This window comes from Balaenoptera musculus, chromosome 6 (assembly GCF_009873245.2).
Source record: "Balaenoptera musculus isolate JJ_BM4_2016_0621 chromosome 6, mBalMus1.pri.v3, whole genome shotgun sequence".
Taxonomy (NCBI): Eukaryota; Metazoa; Chordata; class Mammalia; order Artiodactyla; family Balaenopteridae; genus Balaenoptera; species Balaenoptera musculus.
The window spans coordinates 34,908,782-34,924,885 of NC_045790.1; the positions used below are offsets into that span (position 1 = coordinate 34,908,782).

Sequence of the window (16,104 nt, forward strand, 5' to 3'; positions counted from 1 at the left end):
GCATGTATTACTTTATAATAGAAAAATCTATTAAACTCACCATGGCTAAAGTTGTCACTAGCCATGGGGTTCTGCATTTTGGTTCTCCCAATGACAGCCACCACAAAGATACTAAAGCTTGGTGGTGCTTGTTTTTGGTAATGAATTCCATCCTAGGAGCTGTTTAAGGAAACAGAAAATCTTCAGCTACACACAGGACTAACTTGAGTTCTTGAACTCTAGACCAGCCATAAGAATCCTTTGCACTTCTTTCTGGGGAACTTTGCTTTATCCCATAATGCTGTGCAGAATGTGGTGTGTGTGGAGAAAGTGTGCTTTCCTTCTCTACTACCAGCACCCAGTCCAGAGCTGAAAAGGAATGAACACTCAGTGTGTTGACTTTGTTTGAATTGAGTCTTCTTTTAGAGAAAAACCTTGAAGATTGAGGGGCTTTAGACTGGTAAGAGAGGCCTCCCTGAGCTCGACAGGATCCTCTGCTCCCTCTCCCAAATTCAGGCTTCACAGACTTCCCCAGCTCTTCTGTTCTTCTTCCCCTCTTTGTAAGAGCTACGAACAGTATTTGGAAAGACTCTCTCCCTTATGTTTCCCTGATTCTCCTTCAAATATCCCCCAAAAGACCTTATGCCTGAGAGAGGTCTTTGTCCTTCCCTATAAGTGGGGCCCCTAAGGGCCAACTTATGTGTCCCAAAAGGATTGAAGTCCTGGCCAATTGCCTGGCAATTCAGGCAGCTCCTGGAGAAATCCTGGTGAAGGGGGAGATAGGGAATAAAAGTGGGAGCTGCCCAAAAACTGGACTCAGGAAATGAGACTCAGGACTTCAGATCGTACCACAGAGCAGGAACTGTCATTGGCCAAATAATTCTCTTTTTTTTTTTCCACGTCTTTATTGGATTATAAATGCTTTACAATGTTGTGTTAGTTTCTGCTGTACAACAAAGTGAATCAGCTATATGTATACATATGTCCCCATATCCCCTCCATCTTGAGCCTCCCTCCCACCCTCCCTATCCCATCCCTCTAGGTGGTCACAAAGCACCGAGCTGATCTCCCTGTGCTGTGCAGCAGCTTCCCACTAGCCATCCATTTCACATTTGGTAATGTATATATGTCAACGCTACTCTCTCACTTCATCCCAGCTTCCCCTTCCCCCCGCCCAATGCCCCCAAGTCCATTCTCTACATCTGCATCTTTATTCCTGCCCTGCCACTAGGTTCATCAGTACCACTTTTTAAAATTCCATATATATGCGTTAGCATACAGTATTTGTTTTTCTCTTTCTGACTTACTTCACTCCGTATGACAGATTCTAGGTCCATCCACCTCACTACAAATAACTCAATTTCGTTCCTTTTTATGGCTGAGTAATATTCCATTGTATATATGTGCCACATCTTCTTTATCTATTCATCTGTTGATGGACATTTAGGTTGCTTCCATGTCCTGGCAATTGTAAATAGTGCTGCAATGAACATCGTGGTACATGTATCTTTTTGAATTATGGTTTTCTCGGGGTATACGATGTGCCCAGTAGTGGGATTTCTGGGTCATATGGTAGTTCTATTTTTAGATTTTTAAGGAACCTCCATACTGTTCTCCATAGTGGCTATATCAATTTACATTCCCACCAACAGTGCAGGAGAGTTCGCTTTTCTCCACACCCTCTCCAGTATTTATTGTTTGTAGATTTTTTGATGATGGCCATTCTGACCAGTGTGAGGTTGACCAAATAATTCTCATGTTGAGGTGTGGAGTCAGAGAGAGATGAATGCCTTAGAGGCTGAAAGAACAGCCATCTGCAGGGAAGTAGAGAGGTCTAACCAATGTCTAGACTGCTACTGAATATTCTTGGACTGGAGGTTAGGTTTCTGCCAAGCCATGGACATTGGATACAAAGGCATAGTGTTGCCTTTTTGGGATCTCCCTCTAAAATACTGATGTCTAAACATGCTTATTACCACCCATTGCCAAGAGATGTTTTCGGGGAGTGGCATAACCCTGCAGGGGACCACAGCCCCAGGTAGCTTCTGAGCTGAACAAATTGTGACAGAAACAGAGTTGGTCTTTGATACCCTATCTTGCATCATCTCCCTGTCAGAGAGTGGCCTGATCTCCAGATCTTTCCCTGTTTTCCTGCTTCCTTGTCAGCACTACCGTTCTTCCTGGCCCTGTTCCTGCTCTAATTCTGTCCTGCTTCCTGCTTTCACTCAGGGGAATTGAACAAGGTACAGACATGACTCTATTCCAGAGGTAGCCTTTCAGTATTTCATAACTCAGAACTGCCTCCACCAACTCCTCCTAGAACTAGAGGAAAATTCATGTGTGTTAGGGGAAGAAAGGTTAGATAATGTTGGTGCAAGCACTTTCCCTCTTCATACCTCTTTCTAAATCCATTTCAGTTTCCATCTTCCGGAAAATTAGTGCTTGAAGGTGAGGACAGAGGTTGCCTTTCCTGTGGGAAAGTGAAAATTGAATCATGTCGTTTGAATCATCTGTGCTCAGTCCACAAGACAAAGGCAGAATTGTTCAGCACCACGGAGAGTGCCTTTCATCCTGAAGATGAGATCAAGGGTGGGTGAAAGATGAGGATTGTGTAGCTGGGACCCCCACCAGTCTGATCTCCTTCCACTCCTGGCTAGCTACCAAGTATCCCTCTTTTCCTCAGTCCCTTAGCACTCAGCCCCTTCTTTTACTTAACTAGGCTTTTAGGAATGAACTCCCTTAACTTTCCACCCACCTTTCTGCCTCCATGGTATCTGCATCCCCCACCCATCTTCACCTCCCTTCCATTTCAGCAAGGAGCCTTCCTCCTCTGGTCTGACTCTGGTTCCATCTTCTCTTTTTTTTTTTTTTTTAAATAAATTTATTTATTTATTTATTTATTTATTTATTTATTTTTGGCTGTGTTGGGTCTTCGTTTCTGTGCGAGGGCTTTCTCTAGTTGCGGCGAGCGGGGGCCACTCTTCATCACGGTGCACAGGCCTCTCACTGTCGTGGCCTCTCTTGTTGCAGAGCACAGGCTCCAGACGCGCAGGCTCAGTAGTTGTGGCTCACGGGCCCAGTTGCTCCGCGGCATGTGGGATCTTCCCAGACCAGGGCTCGAACCCGTGTCCCCTGCATTGGCAGGCGGATTCTCAACCACTGCGCAACCAGGGCAGCCCTCCATATTCTCTTGACTCCTCAGAGACCATGCTCCATCAAACATCTCCTTGTTCACCCAACTTCCTTCCCTTCAGTCTAGGACAGTGGTCAGGTGTTCCCTAGCTTCAAAGAATCCTTCAACTCCAAAGCTCCCTCTGACAGTCATTCACTCTCATTCCTTCTCTTCTCAGTTTAGCTCCTTGAAGAAATAGCCTGTGTTCACTGTCTCTACTTCCTCATCTCCTATTCCCTCCTAAATCCCCTGTAATTTGGGCTCTGTTCTTACCATTCAACCAAAACTCTGTTTGCTGAGGCCACCTGTGACTTCCTTATTTCTAAATATTGTCTTTGTCTTATGGACTCATGTGTTTATTTGACCCTGTTGATTTCTTCTACCTTGAAACTACTTGAAGGTCTCCCTAGATCTTTCCCTACATCTCGTCTTTCTGCTCCTACTCAGTCTTCTTCTTCCACTCATTCCCTAAGATTGGATGCTCCTCAGGACTCCATTCTTGGCTCCTGTCTCCTCTCACTGCGCTCATTCTCTCTGAGGAGACTTACTCTCCTCTGTGGGCTTCCATCACCACCAGTCCACATCTCTTTCCTGAGATCCCAAACCTCAGTTCCTACTGACTAATGATGCCATCTAAGTGTCCAAAAGCCACTTCAGGGCTCAACATGTCCCATACTGAGCTCATCTGATTTTCCCTGAGTGTAGTTATACCTTCTCCTGCATTGTCTGTTTTAGTAATTAGTGCCCCTTTCCTAATTACTCCAGACAGAAAACTAGGAATGTCTGGACTCCTTCTTCTACATCTTATCTCTAAAGTCTGCCACTCTACCCTCTTTAACGTCCTCCTTTCTGGCCTTTTATCTTCTGCTTCTGCTTAGTTCAGGTCCCTGTCATCTCTTGCTGGCACTGTTGCAGTAGTTTTCTAACCTTCAGTCTCATTCCCTTCCCATCCATCTTCTATATGGCTATGAGAGGGTCCTTCTCCACCTCAGATCTGATCATGTTACTCCCCCACTCAAGGCTTCACTGGCTTCCCCATCATATTCTGAGTAAAGAACAAAATCAAGACCCATCCCCTCCCGCAGTCTGAGCCCTCCTGACCCCACAACTTTATTTCCTGCCACTTTTCATCATGCCTTCTAGATTTCAACTATAGCAAAATACTCTTCCTTGAATATGCAATGCTAGTTTCAGGCTTCTGAGCCTTTGCAGATGTTCCCTGAACATCCTTCCTCCTTCCTCTTAAGCTAACTGGTGAACTGGTGTTTTGAGATCTTTTCAAGTGTCTTCCTCTGTGAAGGTTTCTCTGACTACTTTGTTCCTTTCCCTCTACTTTTATGGCCCTTGTTACATTTACTGATAATTACTGGGAGTTCCTCAAGGATGGGCCTATTTCTGTTTATCTTTTTGAGCCCCAGGCCTACCACCGTTACATAAGTGAGAGAAATGCAGCATAATGAAGTGAGGCGAGAGAGGAGACAGAATGCCCCCTGATCAGGCCCCTCCTCACCCTGTGGAGGGAGCATCTATTCCACAGACACCTTCCCACATAAGCCAGGCCCCAGCACGTGTGGTGCCAGGGCTGCTGCTGTGGATCAGTCACTGCCAGGGCACATTGTTCATGATTGTGTGCGTCCCACGGAGCCTGTACTAATAAAAACTTTATAGCTAGCACAAATGTAGTGCTCAGTATGTAGTACACTAACTACTATTCTAAATGCTTGCATATTAAGCACTAGATTACATAGTATCACTTTATCCTCACAGAAACCTTTGACATAGGTATTAGTATTAGTCCCACTCTACAGATGAGGAAACTAAATCCCAGACCACACAGCTAGTAAACGGAGGAGCCAGGATTTTCTTTTTTAAAGAGGGATCATTTTTTTTTTTTAATTTTAGAGGATTTTTAACTTTTTAAAAACATTTATCTAGGCTGCACCAGGTCTTAGTTGTGGCATGCGGGATCTTTGTTGCGGCATGAGAGACCTTTAGTTGCAGCATGTGGACTTCTTAGTTGCAGCATGTGGACTCTTAGTTGCAGTATGCATGCAGGATCTAGTTCCCTGACCAGGGATCAAACCCGGGCCCCCTGCATTGGGAGCGCAGTCTTATCCACTGGACCACCAGGGAAGTCCCCGGGATTTTTTAAAAGAATAGTCTAAATTGATCTCCCTGTATTGTTTTCATGTAAATTTAATAAGATCTATAGTAAAGCATTGTTAAAAGATTTGACTAAATCAATGTGTTTTAAACCCCTCCCCCACCTTTTTTTAAAAAGCAATAAAACACTTTCTTCAACCAAAATCTTGCAGAAAGGCTGATATGTAAATGAAATCAAAGCGGATCTATTCTGGCTGAAGGCAAGCCAGATCCCCTCCTATTACCCTCCTCTCTCACTCAGCCCTGCCCAAGGCACAGGGTTCAGGAAACACAGTTGAATGAAAAGCACTGGACCAGACTAACTCTTAAAGATTCTTCTGGCACTTTTTCCTTCCTCTAGTTATACTGGCTTTGCATTGGCCATTAGCCTATATATTCTGTCCCAGAAACAGTGAGATTGAGCTATTAATCATCTCTGTAGTCTTTGGAGAATTTGTATGCAGGGTTGTAGAAGCATGGGTTGCTGTTAGAGATGCATTTCAATGTCTGTCTCTGCTGACTGTTTATTAATAATCTTGCTAATCGCCACTCTAGTTCCTGGATCTAGCTAACTCCTGTCTGGTGTCCTTGGGGGGCATTTTAAATTCTCCCTGATTTCTTGGAGCCAGATGCTTCCTTCTGCCTGGATTCCTCTCTGATACTTATATTCATGAATATTTCACATTTAATCTCCCTGATTACATTTCCATGTGATGGTCATGGTGCATTGGCTGCATGTCTCAGGAAAGACATACAGGAAGCCCATAGTAAAGGCTTCAGTTTGCAGGCACAGTGCCAGAGATCTTTGTTCCTGCCACTAAGATGGCCTTCTATCATGGACAATGACGGGGAAATGCTGAATGGTGAGTTTGCATGGGACCTCTCAGTCTAGGGCTTTGCACCCTGGCTCTTGACCCAAAGGGACTGGCAGTTTCACTCAGGGATCAAATGCCACTAGGACCTGCCCAGTGGCCGCGGGGACCACACGTGGGTCCCTGTGACCAGAGTGGCTCAACAGCTTCCCAGCCCCCCATCCCTCCTGCACCATCTCCCTCCAGCCTAGTACCTCCAGCCTGAGAGAAGAAACTCTGATGAACTCATCTGCACTGAGGAGGGAGTTAGCCCCAAATGCCTGAGAGCTTGAGTTCTTAAAGTTAGCTGTTGGAGGAGGCAGAGATGATGGTCAAAGAGGCAAGATAAGCCAAGGGGCATAGTGTCCTGGAAGCCAGGGGAGGAAACCATTTCCAAATGGATGTGGTATGTGTGACATGTGACAAACGCTACAGAAAAAGTAGAGGAAATTGGAAATCTGCCACTGCTTCCCTGGTAGGGCTCCACCGGCACGTTTATGGGTTTTACCCTTTGAGAAGCCCGCCCTCAGGCTGCTTTGGGAGTGAGCCCTCCCTGCAGCCTAGAGCTCAGCCGGCAGGTCTCCACGTTCCCTACAGGCAGCACTTGCGAGGCTGTTTTGGCCACAGAGAGGCATGTAAGGGCCACTAGAGGCCTCCTGCTCCAGGGCTGCAGGGGACAGATGCTGCCAGTAATCAGTCTCCCAAGAAGGAGCTGAGCCAGGGAGGCAGAGGATGAGGGACTTGGAAAGACTGTGGCATGGGAAGTTGCCTGGGATGCAGGCACTGCAGCTCCCCGCCCCCCCCCACCCCCGACACCTGTTCTACCTTCCTGTCCCATCCCCCTCAAGGACAGCTAAGGATGGAAATCGGAGCAGAGGACACAAGCCCAGGTTCTGCCCTTGGGAGCTCACAAACCACTATGGCAACACAGCCCACCCTGGGCCTTGCACTCTGGATGGCCTAAGGAAACATAGACAAGGCCAGGATTTCCCTCCCAAACATTCTAGACTTTTCCCTTTTCCCTTAGTGACAAGTGTGTTTTCATCCCCACTGCTTCATTCTAAAGGGAACAGAAACCACCCTAATGGCTATATACCCTTCCCTTGATGGGTCACCAGAAGCCACTCAGATCCCTGGGCCTGGAGCATTCTGCCTGCCTATCTGTCTGCGCTCCCTGTCCCCAGAGGCAGAGCAGGCACAACGCTGGATCCTCTCTGCAATCCTTAGGCCTTAGGCATACCGCCTAAGGCAGATGGTTAGGGTGGCAGCACCTGTATCAATAGTTGGTCATCAGTTTCTCAGGGAGAATGTGAATGGCTCCAGCCCTTTCCAACTGACTGAGGCAGGGTGGGCCAAGGCCCTGGATCTTGTAGCAGAGATTTGGGGTGTTTGGGAGGGAATAGTGAGGCTAGAGTAGGACTCTGGGCAGCACAGCGCCCATCGCAATGGGAAGAAGTCAGTAAGGAGAGCAGTGAGGGAGATCGAAACAGTTGCAGACCCTGGACGATGCACGGGATGCACGCTTTCCTACCTTCCTTGTCATCTGTAGCGTCAAGCCCTGTGTGGGCAACACAGGACTAACTGGCCACCGGCTGATTTGTCATTATTTGTCTTCTCACCTACCATTCTCAGCCAACCGTTTAGGTTCTCGCAGGAGACACTCTTTAGGACTCATCTGTGAAATGGAGAAGTCCTCATTAGAACTGCTGTGGCTGCAGCCTTGAAGTCTAGCCTGGCTTGGACAGTCAGTTCTCTGGATCCTGTGAAGGGATCATCCAGTGCTAGGAGAAACAGAGGGAGAAGGCCTGTCTCAGGGAGCACCAACCCTGACCTAATGCAGACTTAAACTCACAAGAATCTAGAAAGATCTTTCCAAACAAGTACATAGGAAGGGCCCTGAGGAGCAGGGCAACTAGTATGGGAGGTTGGAGAAGGTGGTCCTTTGGGTTTAAGGAATTGCGGTAGGCTTCCTGGGGGAGGTGGATCACACAGGACTTAAAAGATAGACACCCAGGTGGGTGTAAGTAGGGCTGAGATGCTTGGCTCTTCCACCCAGCTCAGTGTCTTCCTCCCATGGTAGATGGGTCTGTCCCTCCCTCCCTGAATACCCTGCCTGCTGCCAGAGAAAAATACCTCCAGAGGACAGGTGAGAGCAGCCCCCTGTGTTCACTCCCTAACAGCTCCCGATCTCTCTGCTTTCTCCCCCAGGACCCAGCCGCCGCCTCCATCTCAGACGGAGACTGTGACGCCCGGGAGGGTGAGTCAGTAGCCATGAATTACAAACCATCCCCGCTCCAAGTGAAGCTGGGTGAGTGTGTCTGGGGGGTGAGGGAAATGTGGGGAGTGGACAGACAAGGTGCTCTGGGCTGGGTCTACAATGAGGTACCACAAATAAACCAACTCAGGCTAGCTGATTCCAAGACTCCAGCCACCAAGTCATTGGCACTGCCAGGCACCTTATCTCCTGCAAGGCCAAGAGGGAAATTACAGTTCTCTACAGGAGCCCAGAACTCTAGAGGCATCTCTGAGGCCAAGAAGGCTCCAGGTATTCCAGGGGATAGCTGCAGGGGTAAAAGCATGGAACCCCAGAGAGTGGGTTGGAAGTCCCATCAAACACTGGACCAGGCTAAGAGGAAGCTGCCTCAGAGGTGGGGTGTCAGTTGCTATGTCTAAGGGGTAGAAAGGAATGAGGCTCCCAAAGCCTAGAAGCTGAGTCCCTCTCCCCATTCCTATGTCAGCCTATCTGGAGATCTCAGGATCTCGTTGGCTCCTGTTTGGGGGAGCTTTCCATATTTTCTTAATAAACCCAAATCTCTCCCCCACTTTCCAGGGTCACCTTTCCCTTGGGGGTTTATCTCACGTCCACTCCAAAGTCAGGTTATGCTACAGCCTGCTCCTTTGAAGTCACATGTCTCCCAACCATTGCCCAGAGCTCCCGCAGCTGCTGCTCTCACTTCACCCGACGCCGAACACTGTGTCTCTCCCTTCAGGGACCAGTTTCACTCACCCAGGGCTGCCGTGCATAACAGACTTGTAATTAAAAATTTGCTTTCGGGGAATTCCCTGGCAGTCCAGTGGTTAGGACTCCGTGCTTCCACTGCCGAGGGCCTGGGTTTGATCCCTGGTCAGGGAACTAAGATCCCGCAAGCCACGAGGCGCAGCCAAAAATAAATAAATACAAAAATTAAAAATAAAAAAATAAAAATTTGTTTTCACGAAGAGAAATTATAACATAGTGCATCCAGGAAAGAGTTAACAATTAAATACAGGCCATCACTATCCTTCAAAACTTCTCTGCCATCCCTGCCACCCTCCTGCCCATCTTTCTCCTCAGGCTCCAGCTGCCCATCAAATACTGGACCCCTCCTTAGTCCTGAGAACCCTTTCCCATCTGTTCTAAAACATTCTCCCTCTGCAGCTGCTAGTACTCCTTTTCACAGAGTCCTGTTATGTTATTCAGCTTTTTGTTAACCTTGTTTTTCTCCTTCCAGACCAAATCTGGGGAGCCCCTCAGGCTGTTTTTCTAAACAAGAGAGCAGTCCTCTCAGTGGAATTTGTTCATTGTCCCAGGACGCCAAACTCAAACTGTTTTTGAGCAGCCAGTTTTATTTGCTTATTATTGTTTAATTTAACAATACAAGTATTTTAACAAGTATAAGTTCTCCTTTACTCTCGCCCATCATATTCTCCTCCCCAGAGATCATCATTCCAAGCGTTTTTTAGTTTTTTCATTTTATTTTGTATTTTAACACAGGTGGTATCATACTGTACATATTTTCTGAAACTTTTTTCGTTTTTGTTTTTGTTTTCCACTTAATGTCTTAGAACCCCTTCCAATATCATTGTATAGAGAATGACTTCATTTTTTAAATAGTTGCATAGTAGTCTGTAGTTTGGTTTTCCCAGTTTATTGTTAGCATTTTTTCAGTTTCAAACAATTCCAACATGCTTTTAAAATAACACTTAAATAAAATAAAATAACACTTTTTTGTCCTGCCCATTACATTACCACCAAAGCTCCTGTATAAAATTCACAACCTTGTCCCGGCTGCACTGAGGAAAATCCCCACCAGGAACTTTAAGGCAAATTGCACCCCCTAGAGGCTTGGGGTGGTAATGGCAGGTGCTGCCTGCTGGAAAGGAGGTGGAGGCAGGTTTGAGGGAGTCAGATGAGCAGTGGCAAAGAAAGAGGGTTAGAGACTGGGAGATGAGAGACATGGAGACATGGAGGTCGAGGAAATTCCAGAGTCACAGTAGCTGGAAATGCCCATCCCATCCTTCCTCTCTGGAGCTTGTGGTTATTTTATGAGAGCTTTCCCCTGGCAGTCCTTTTTCCTACATCAGGGCTGAAATGACGAGGAGGAATGGGTAGCCAGGCCTCCTCTAGGGCCCAGGCAGCAACTGGCTACTGGTAGCAGGGCCACACATGAGGCAATAGGTCACCTGGTTGCCAGCCCCATGAATCTAGTAGGCTATGGAGCCTCAGAGAATTCAGAGGCTGACAGATGAGTCAGAAGTAGTCTAGGCAGAGGGGCTCCCCCAGCCTCCTGCCAGCCCCATGCTGCCCCTCCCACTCCACAACCTTCAGTGGCTTCTTTTCCTTCTGCATTAATCCCTAACTCGTCTATTTGGCATTCAAGGCCTTCATGCTCTGAGTCTGTATTCAGAGGGAGCCCCCAGCCCCTTAGCACAGGACCTGAGACATGACTGGTGACACAGATGTTTGCTGAATAAATAAATGACTGAATAAATGTAACCTACTTTTCTAAAATGACCTCCCTCCATCTTCACCCCTCCATCCCATCCACATCCACACTTATTACACTCAACTTCTAAATGCATTTTTCTATACACTATCCCTCCTTACTAGAATGCCCTCCTCTCTCCATCTCAAGGTGTCACCTGCAGGAAGCCCTGCCATCCTTCTGCTCTATCTCTCCTGCTCCAACCTTTCTCTGGAATCAAGCACACACTAGCTGCCCCACTTGGGAGTACAGCTCCTGGAAGACAGGGGTCAGCCTCCTCATGTTGCCCCCTCACTACTGCCTCAGGTTGTGCAGAGCCAAGTACTGTCTCTCCCGAGCATCAGGGCCTGGAGTTGGATCCCTGCCTCAGTTCTTAGAGAAGCAAGGGGTTTCACCATGGAGGCCCAGCCCAGGCTGCCCCGAACAGTAAGGCAGGGTGCCACTGTGGGCAGGACACAGCTTCCTTCCCGTGTTACCCTGCAGAGAAGCAGCGGGAGCTGGCCCGGAAGGGCTCCCTGAAGAATGGCAGCATGGGGAGCCCCGTCAACCAGCAACCCAAGAAGAACAATGTCATGGCCCGGACAAGGTAGAGGCCCCCCCCCCCCCGCTCCACCCCACCAGGGCCCTGCCAGCCAGCACCTATCTCTGCTGGTTCTGAGCCTCCCGTCTTCCCTCCCTCCTCAGGCCCAGCTCCTCTCTGAGAGGAGAGAGTCTCGCAGGATCCAAGGTGGCGAGGGTGGGGTGGGGTGGGGTAGGGGTGAGGGAGGTGGTCGGCACAGCCTAACCCAGTTCCTTGCCAGGCTTGTGTGCTTCAGTTGCCAATCCAGTCCCCAAAATTCTCCACCCAGGCTGGTCGTCCCCAATAAAGGCTACTCCTCGCTTGACCAGAGCCCAGACGAGAAGCCACTGGTAGCCCTTGACACGGACAGGTGTGTACAGAGACATTGGGGCAGCCGGGCAAGCCACAGCAGCCTGTGCAAACACACAAGTGGGCTGTACAGGACGTACTTGCTATATTGTCGGAATTGGGGTGTTCCTCAGCCGGGAGCTCTCCAAGTGTGAACCCCCCCCCAAGGAATGGAACTTTTTACCTGGAGGTGGGGGAGAACAGAGAGAGGAAAAGGGATCTATGCAATCTACTGCTCTCCTGGGACAGCTGATCCAATGGCTGCCCCTAAAATGGGCCCTGATGCCTTGCATGGCGCCCTGCCCCCTCTGAGGAAGGCGCCCTACTGCTGGGAACATACCTGGCTAGATCTGGACTTTGGGAAAACCCAACAAACCAGGGTAATTTGAGCCTAGAAAAAAAAGGAGGGAGGGCTCTGGGGGATTTAGGAGGCTAAGGGGGGCAATTAATTTAGAAGGGTGGAGCTAGGGAACCTGTCTTAAAACTGCATTCGCACAGCAAGCACAGTTTTTACTGAGACCGTGCTGTTTATTTGGAAGTGTCGGGGAGGGGTGAGGTATTGACTGATGGCGGTGGGGGGAGGTAAAGAGTTTTCTATTTAATATCTGGGAGTCACTTCCTCTCTGTCTTCTTTCCCCTGCGGCCAGTGATGATGACTTTGACATGTCCAGATATTCCTCCTCTGGCTACTCCTCTGCTGAGGTGAGGCCCCATCCATTCCCGTCCTAAACACACGTAAGCAGGACCACCTCCAAGAGAAGGGGTAGGGCCAACGCCAAATCACACCCTGAGAGGAGCAGTGGGCAAAGCTAGGCGGAGCCCATGCGGGGGCGGGGCCTGGGATAAGATCTGGCCGGAAAGAAAGGTGAGGCCTTGGACTCCGCCTCTAGTGCCGGGAGCCCAGGATTAGGGGCGGGGCTTGGACCCGGGTTGGAACAGGGCCCTTACCTAGACGACACCTTACGGGAGTGGGCCTGAAATGAGGGCAGGGCCCGAACAGAGGCAGGACCTAAGGTGGGAAGTTGCCCTTAGAATGGGGTGTGGTGTGTAGCGGGGCGGGGCCCCGGGAGGACGTGCTTGTAAGGGAGGCCGGAACTGAGGCTGGGGCCGAGGAGGTGCAAAGCCTGGGGTTTCGGAGAGACCTGGGACGGGACGGGCTGGGCGCCGATGGCCTGGGCATGTGGCCCCGGCCCTGCGTGGTGTCTCCAGATGGCCCCGAGCCTGACCTCCCTCCCCTTTGCCTACAGCAGATCAACCAAGATTTGAACATCCAGCTGCTGAAGGACGGCTACCGGTTAGACGAGATCCCCGACGATGAGGACCTGGACCTCATCCCCCCCAAGTCCGTGAACCCCACCTGCATGTGCTGCCAGGCCACGTCCTCCACCGCCTGCCACATTCAGTAGCTGGCGGGGCCGCTGCGGCCGGCCGGGATGGGGCTGCCAGGGGCCAGGTTGGGCCAGGCAGGGGCCAACCCCTCCCCAGCTCGTCCACCTGCCCCCGGCCCCCGCGCCCCCTACAGCCGCCAACCTCGTAACAGTCATTGCTTCCTCCTATGGTAGGACGTGTACCTCTGTGTGTTCATGGAGCCGGAGAAACCAAAACCGGGTCTCTCTCCACCCCCGGGGGTGCTGAGGAGGGGAGGGGGCGGTTTGTTCAGTTACTTGGGGGACCTTGCCCAGCATCCTGCCCCCTCCCCAAAGCTGCAGCCCAGTAGAGGAAAGGGGTGACTGGACTGCAGGGAGGCCAACAGTAATGAGTGGGGGAGGGATCACAAAGCCAGGGGTTTGGACCCACCCACGTGAAGCCATGAATCCCCCAGCACCAGCCAAGGAAAGGCGCTGGGAAGGAGAAAGGCCCAGGGCAGTAGGGGCAGGGCCCAGCCCCTTAGAGCCGCCTCCACATGCCCCCCTGCTGGCCCACGTACCATCTGCGTTTCTCCCCTCATCTCTAGATGGGAAGCCTGACAAAGCTGCCCAGTGGGATATTGTCCCCCACCCCTCGGGGATCACTGCCTTCTTTCTCCTCTTTGCCCCATTCACCCCCTTCCTTGCTCTCTGGGTTGTGTGGAGGGTGAGGTGGGCCTTAGAGACAGCCAGAGTTTAGGGTGGTATGATCTGCCCTCACCTGCCCCTATAACTAATGCATCTATCTCTCTGTGCCCTGCCTCATCCCCCCACCCCACACACACACACACACACACACACACACACACACACACACACTTACACTTCTGTTCTGCTCATTGGTCTCTGTCCCGGGCTGGAAGCAGGAGTTCAGGCTGGCCTCGAATGCCTCATTCCGGTCTCACTCTAGCCCAAGATCCCAGAGGCTGTTTCCCAGGAAGAATCTTCAAGGAAGCAAGCCTAAGAGAATACAGTGGCTGCATGTGTATGGCAGGGACAGCTTGGCAGAACGTGTGTGTGCCTGGGGCTGTGAGGGCGTGTGTCTACATCTCTGCATTGGGCCTGTGTCTCCAGATGTCTGCGGCGTCCCGGTGGGGAAGTGACTGTGTGGCCTGTTAACAGTGTGAGAGGCTGCTCAGCAGTGCAGTGGGCTGGCGGTCAGAAGTCTGGGTTCTGGTCCTAGCTCCGGCAGTCTCCCCGTTACCTCCAACAAGCCACTTATATTCTCTGGCTTTCAGTTCCCTCCACTGTACAATGAGCAGCATCTGAAATTATTTTTAAGGTTCTTCCAAACCTGAAGGAATTTCTTCATAGGAATTTCTGTGGAGGTGGATAAGGAGGTCTCTGTGTGTCTTTTGAGTACATCTGGTGGCTTCCTGAGTTGCGCGTCAGTGTGGAAAAGAGAGGGGGAAGTTCCTGTGGGACCTGCGTATGCCTGAATGCAATTGGATCTTTTGGGAAATGCTTGAGTGTGTGTCTGTGTGTGTCTGTGGATGTGCACGTATATGTGGGTATCTATGGTGTGTGTAGCTGTGTGGGGTGTCTGAGAGTCAGAATGTATGTACTACTGCTTCTGCTGCTGTTACTTGGTGGTGGCAGGGGTGGGCGTGGTTGCTAGAAAAGCTGAGGATGAAAATCAAGAGGGAGAAGGTGACCAAGGCCCTCCCCTGGGCCTGGGCAGTATAGATCTGCCCCGTGCGAAGGAAAGCAAAAGCACAGATAGCCCATGCCTGGTCAGGTCTATGCCGCACAAACCCCGTATCCCAGGGCCACTCCTCCATGCTGACCCCCCACACACGCTGGCCAATCCACTCTAATATATACCACTCACATGCTGCCAGCGTGCACAGGACACACCCACAGCCCAGTTCCTGGCTGCCAGTCCTGGGAGGTGGGAGTTGGAAGCGGGCGAGGGCAGTGAGAAGAGAGAGGAAGGCTGCTGGCTTAGGAGGGGTAGCACCTCTCCCTGCACCACACCCAGGGGCTGCCAGCTCCTGAGTGCTGAGGTGCAGCTCTCCACCCTCAACTCCTCCAACCCACCCCTAACTCCTCCAGTGCAGGGACTCTGGTTAGATGATGAGAAAATGCCAAAGGGAGGCAAGGACGGAGAAGGCACCTGCAGGACTCACAAGGCCCGTACTGGCCCCCACCTGAGCCTGTTTCTCCCCCGCCACCCTGGTCAGCATACCCACCCCCCGTCATCTGGGCCCCAAAACCAAGCTTCCTACTACTACTACCACCACCACCCTGGCCTCCTTGACTCACCCTTCGAGAACATGGGTACCTCCTCTTTTCCAGGCAGGGCCCCCGCCAAGGCTCACTTAGACTGCTGCCTTTGCTGCTGACATGCTGTGTGACTCTGGCCCACTGCTCAACCTCTCTGGCCCTGAGGAATAAGGGAAAGGCTCCCTCCCCACAAGATATACCTAATTCCCTGGCAGGCAAGGGCTTCTAGCTGAGGCAGTGTAGCGAGTGTAGCGGAGAGAAGTACGAAGCTGGCAGCCAGCACTTTCTGGGTCTAGGGAGAGTGCATGGTCCCCTCCTTCCCTATGTGGGAGGTTGGAGGGGAGGAATCGAGGCCTTAGTTTGCCCCCTGCCACCCTTGCCCCTTGTAGATACTGCCTTAACACTCCCTCTACCCTCAGCTCTGGCTGCCACCCAGCCAGGTTTCTCTGTGCTCACTAATTTATTTCCAGGAAGGTGTGTGGAAGACATGAGCCGTGTATAAAATTTTTTTTAACATTTCCATCGCAGTATTGACCATCATCCTTGGTTGTGTATCGTGTAACACAAATAATGATATTAAAAGCATCAAACAAGCCAGCCTCAGCTCCCTACCTGGGATGGGGGCAAGGGGCAGATGGGCCGGGAAGGGCAGAGGACCGATCCTCTGAACGCACAT

General features: G+C 50.5%; 1 protein-coding gene across 9 annotated transcripts in view; it reads left to right on the forward strand.

The window, feature by feature from the left end:
* FAM219A (family with sequence similarity 219 member A) overlaps window positions 1–16,021 on the forward strand; it is a 54,031-nt gene extending 38,010 nt beyond the window's left edge. The window contains exons 2-6 of one of the 9 annotated variants that reach the window (XM_036855606.1): window positions 8,353–8,452; window positions 11,325–11,475; window positions 11,738–11,818; window positions 12,444–12,498; window positions 13,044–16,021. In XM_036855606.1, the coding sequence (XP_036711501.1) occupies window positions 8,353–8,452; window positions 11,325–11,475; window positions 11,738–11,818; window positions 12,444–12,498; window positions 13,044–13,202 (546 nt within the window). In that variant the 3' untranslated portion in view covers window positions 13,203–16,021. Of the gene's footprint in view, window positions 1–8,352; window positions 8,453–11,324; window positions 11,476–11,737; window positions 11,819–12,443; window positions 12,532–13,043 lie in introns of all 9 variants that reach the window. The other 8 variants (XM_036855607.1, XM_036855608.1, XM_036855609.1 and 5 more) reach the window with 8 other exon arrangements.
* The last annotated feature ends 83 nt before the right edge of the window (window positions 16,022–16,104 follow it).